General features: G+C 38.5%; 1 protein-coding gene across 1 annotated transcript; it reads right to left on the bottom strand.

The window, feature by feature from the left end:
* Window positions 1-847: 847 nt before the first annotated feature.
* LOC104595568 (transcription factor bHLH93) lies at window positions 848-2,941 on the bottom strand. Its single transcript, XM_010256350.3, has 4 exons — window positions 2,110-2,941; window positions 1,694-1,861; window positions 1,429-1,596; window positions 848-1,240 (listed from the first exon to the last, which is right to left on the bottom strand). The coding sequence occupies exons 1-4, from the start codon at window positions 2,713-2,715 to the stop codon at window positions 1,154-1,156; spliced, it is 1,029 nt and encodes a 342-aa protein (XP_010254652.1). The 5' UTR covers window positions 2,716-2,941; the 3' UTR covers window positions 848-1,153.
* Between the last annotated feature and the right edge of the window lie 607 nt (window positions 2,942-3,548).

The raw sequence follows: 3,548 nt of genomic DNA, 5'->3' as shown, positions 1-3,548 counted from the left end.
TATCATAAAGTGTGTCAACTTTTTTTTGAGCTTGCTTATTGAACTGTATTTTTAAGCTCAAATCGATTTTCAATTTCCAATTTAACTCTGTTCATCTTACACTTAGTCACAAGGCTGAAAACAATTACATAATAAACTCAACTGAGCATTATTGCAACCAGCCAACCATTCAATGTTATCTATTCATATTTACTTGAATTTGGAACAATGTTTTTGTATGTGTTAGAGGCAGCCAACAGCCTTTATATATGAAACCCCCTTCTTTATTTCTGGCTTGTAGACAAAAGCTCTGCACTGGCGAAATTAATAAGAGATTAGCATCTTTAACTGTGGACTTCTTTCTATTAAAATGTTAATAAAAATTATAAATGAGATAAATGTTCAGCTTAAAAGCCGCCTCAACCCTCAATGTTATATATTATTCACAAAATAAATAAATAAGTAAACCAATGTCGTTACTGAAAACAAAAATCTTATTTTCTCTACGAGCTTGTTTGGAAACCATATTAAATGAAAAATAATCGAAAATCCAAGTACTAACTAAATCATAAAATGCTGTTCATCAACATACTTGCATATCCATCCATGAACATTTTTTTTTTTTTTATAGCAGACAATCAGCCGAATGAAATCACCGTGGGTCAACCTTCTGTTTTTTTTCCACCAAGAGGCAAGTCAGAACAAATTTAGTTGGTTGGTTACTGAAGAGAGGTTTGAAGCCTTTGAGTGGATGTTGCAGGAGGATAGGTTTAAGCACTATTTCCTTAGGCTAGGCTTCTAGAAGGGTACATTTGTCAGTTCATAAGTATGTGTCCCACAGAATTCCAAAACATTCCGACCAAAGCAATTAAACTAAAAACACTTTTTTTTTTTTTTTAGTTGGGTCTCTTGGGTGTGTGGAGGAAAAGCACCCCTTACATAATAAACATCCCCAATGGAAGGAAACACAAAAAACATAAAAATGGGTGATGAGATGGTCCCCGATGAATAGCAACCACTTATTCGAAAGACAAAAAATTACAGCACCATCTCTTACTTAAAAAAAGGGTAAAAAAATACAGAGAGATTCAGCAATCCATCAAGCTCTTATGGCTGGCTTCAGTCTTCTTGGAATAGCCATTTTCTTTTCTGCCTTGTTTTGTTTCCTTCATTTCTACAGACACCGCCCTCCATAACCTGCATTTCTGAACAATGCTTGCTTTATGTCTTCGGAACTAACTACTGGTCTCTGCTCCATTTCCTATAACCATGCCAAGAGATCATGTAACTCTAATCGGTGGTAGCCATGAAAGAAAAAAAAAAAAAAAAAAGAAGAGCAAAAGAATAATATAACTTCCATTAAGTGGACTAAAGACTAAGACAGGACTACAAGGCCTAAAAAACGAAAAAGAAGAAGAAAAGAAGGAAACTGTGTTGATCGAATCGTACCTCCGAGCAAGAAGCTTGCATTGCAAAATCATTGAAGCAACTTATAACACACTGTTGGATCTCAAGGCCTAGTGCTTCCAGTGTGGTTACGGTTGATAGCAGCAATCCCGGTTTTCCGGCACAGCAAATCTCGATCCGGGTATCTAGGTTCCTTCTTTCCACATCAAACTGCAAAAGAAAATTTTGACTCGGTAATTCGCTTAAAATCAGATTAATTAGGAGTTTTTTCATCTGAGGATCTCATCTCATTCGCAGAAAACCATACCTTGGGTGTGTTTCTTACAAGGATTTCGTTTGGTTTTAGCTCCTTGAAAATGCTCATCAGGTTCAACTGATTGGAACCCACTTCGATCTCATCCTGCAAGTTCTTGATTCTCTCTAGCAGCTCCTTCATGTAGTCTATGGTGTCTCCAAGTATAGACGTTCTGTCCATCTAGCAATCATAAATGCCCATTTCGATCAGAACCATGCATCAGTGCTATGTCATGAGGCACAACAAGTTTGCCCATGAAAAAAAAAAAAAAAAAAAACTAAGCAGGAGATCGATGGTAAGAAACAATGGTCCAATCAATCTAGATGGGAGAAAAATGGAAACCCCCAAAAGAAAATCTGGAGAGAAAAAAAAAACCAAAAAACCGAAATCAAGGAATGAAGGAATGAAGTTCAATGGTGATAACAAACCTTGCTGATCTTAGGAACCACCGACCGGAGCATCGAAAGACGATCGTTTAAACGCTTCCTTCTCCTTCTCTCGGCCATTAGATTTTTGGATGGCTGACCCTCCACCTTCTTTGATCGGTTCTTCCTCTCTAAACACAGGCCCATGTTGAAAACAGGAAGCTCGGGAGCTTGGACGGGCTCAACCTTGCAGGTAGTCGGCCTCTCCTCGAAATTGCGAAGCTCATCGCCGAGCAGACCCGGTTCATCATCCTCCATGAGCGAGGATGGGTACTCTTCTTGAGACGGGAACGATGGGGTATCGTTTTGCTTCTTGTACGAAGACGAATCATCCATCTCAGGTATCCAAAATCCATCTCCATATGGGCAATAAACATCATTCAAGGAACCATCGAAACCAGTACCAGTAGAGGTAGACATGGCGGTCGCGAGTCCTTCGAACGATGAATTTGGCCCAACAACCAAACCTGGGTTGTCTTCAAAACAATCAAAACTCCACCCATTACTGAACAACTCATTCATGCCTCCTCCTACAGCAGGGAAGGTCTCCCAACTCTCTCTTCTTAGAGCTAATAGCTCCTCTAAGAAACCATGATCATTAAGTTCCATCTCTCGCCCTCCCCCCTAACACACTGCTGTGTTAATTACCAGTTGCTCTCTCAACAAAGAGAAACCTTGACAAGATGAAGTTGCACCAAGCGGGAAGGAATACATACATATATACATATATATATATATATATATATAAACACATATAACAAGACGAGGCTTGCTAATAAACAAATGCATTATGGTATGTAATATGTAATATGGTATGTGATGTGCATTTGCACCTAGAGCCTAAGATTGAAATGGAATCTACTTTTTCTTCTACTCTCTTCTCTCTCTCTATTGTTTTCTTGTCTCTCTCTTCCTTACCCTCAGTCTCTCTCTAAGGTGATTTCGTGTCTTTTTCACCGAAATCTGCAATCCAACAGACTTAATATTTAATTCCCATCTTCTGAAAACTTTGACCCACATATCTGTCTGAACCGAAAAGGATGGACTTAGCATCATAGACCCTGTCAGGTTCTTTGTATAATACAATCTCTGAAATATATTAATTGGTGATGAACAGAAAACTACAGAAACCAACGCGCATCTCTCTCTCAGGCATGAGCCATGCTGAAGTGCTGAGTTGGGTCCCATTCTCAATGCCTCTCAAACTTTAGCTGAGCTCACAATTTCAAATGGGTAGCGGGTAGGTGGGTCGCAATTGTTGTTTCCTGTACATTTTCTATTTGATTAGGAAACAATAATTTGTGTAGTTTGTTTCTAACTGCGTCCATTCTCAATGCTTTTTTACTTTTCTTTTCTGTTTCCTGTATTTTTTTCTTATAATTCTCAGATTAGTAGTTGATGGCATCTCTCCATCTTAATTCTTAGCAAGTTAACGAATACTC

The sequence above is a fragment of the Nelumbo nucifera genome, chromosome 5 (assembly GCF_055504915.1).
Source record: "Nelumbo nucifera cultivar China Antique chromosome 5, China Antique-T2T, whole genome shotgun sequence".
In the NCBI taxonomy this organism is placed as follows: domain Eukaryota; kingdom Viridiplantae; phylum Streptophyta; class Magnoliopsida; order Proteales; family Nelumbonaceae; genus Nelumbo; species Nelumbo nucifera.
This window is presented reverse-complemented; position numbering and strand designations above follow the sequence as displayed.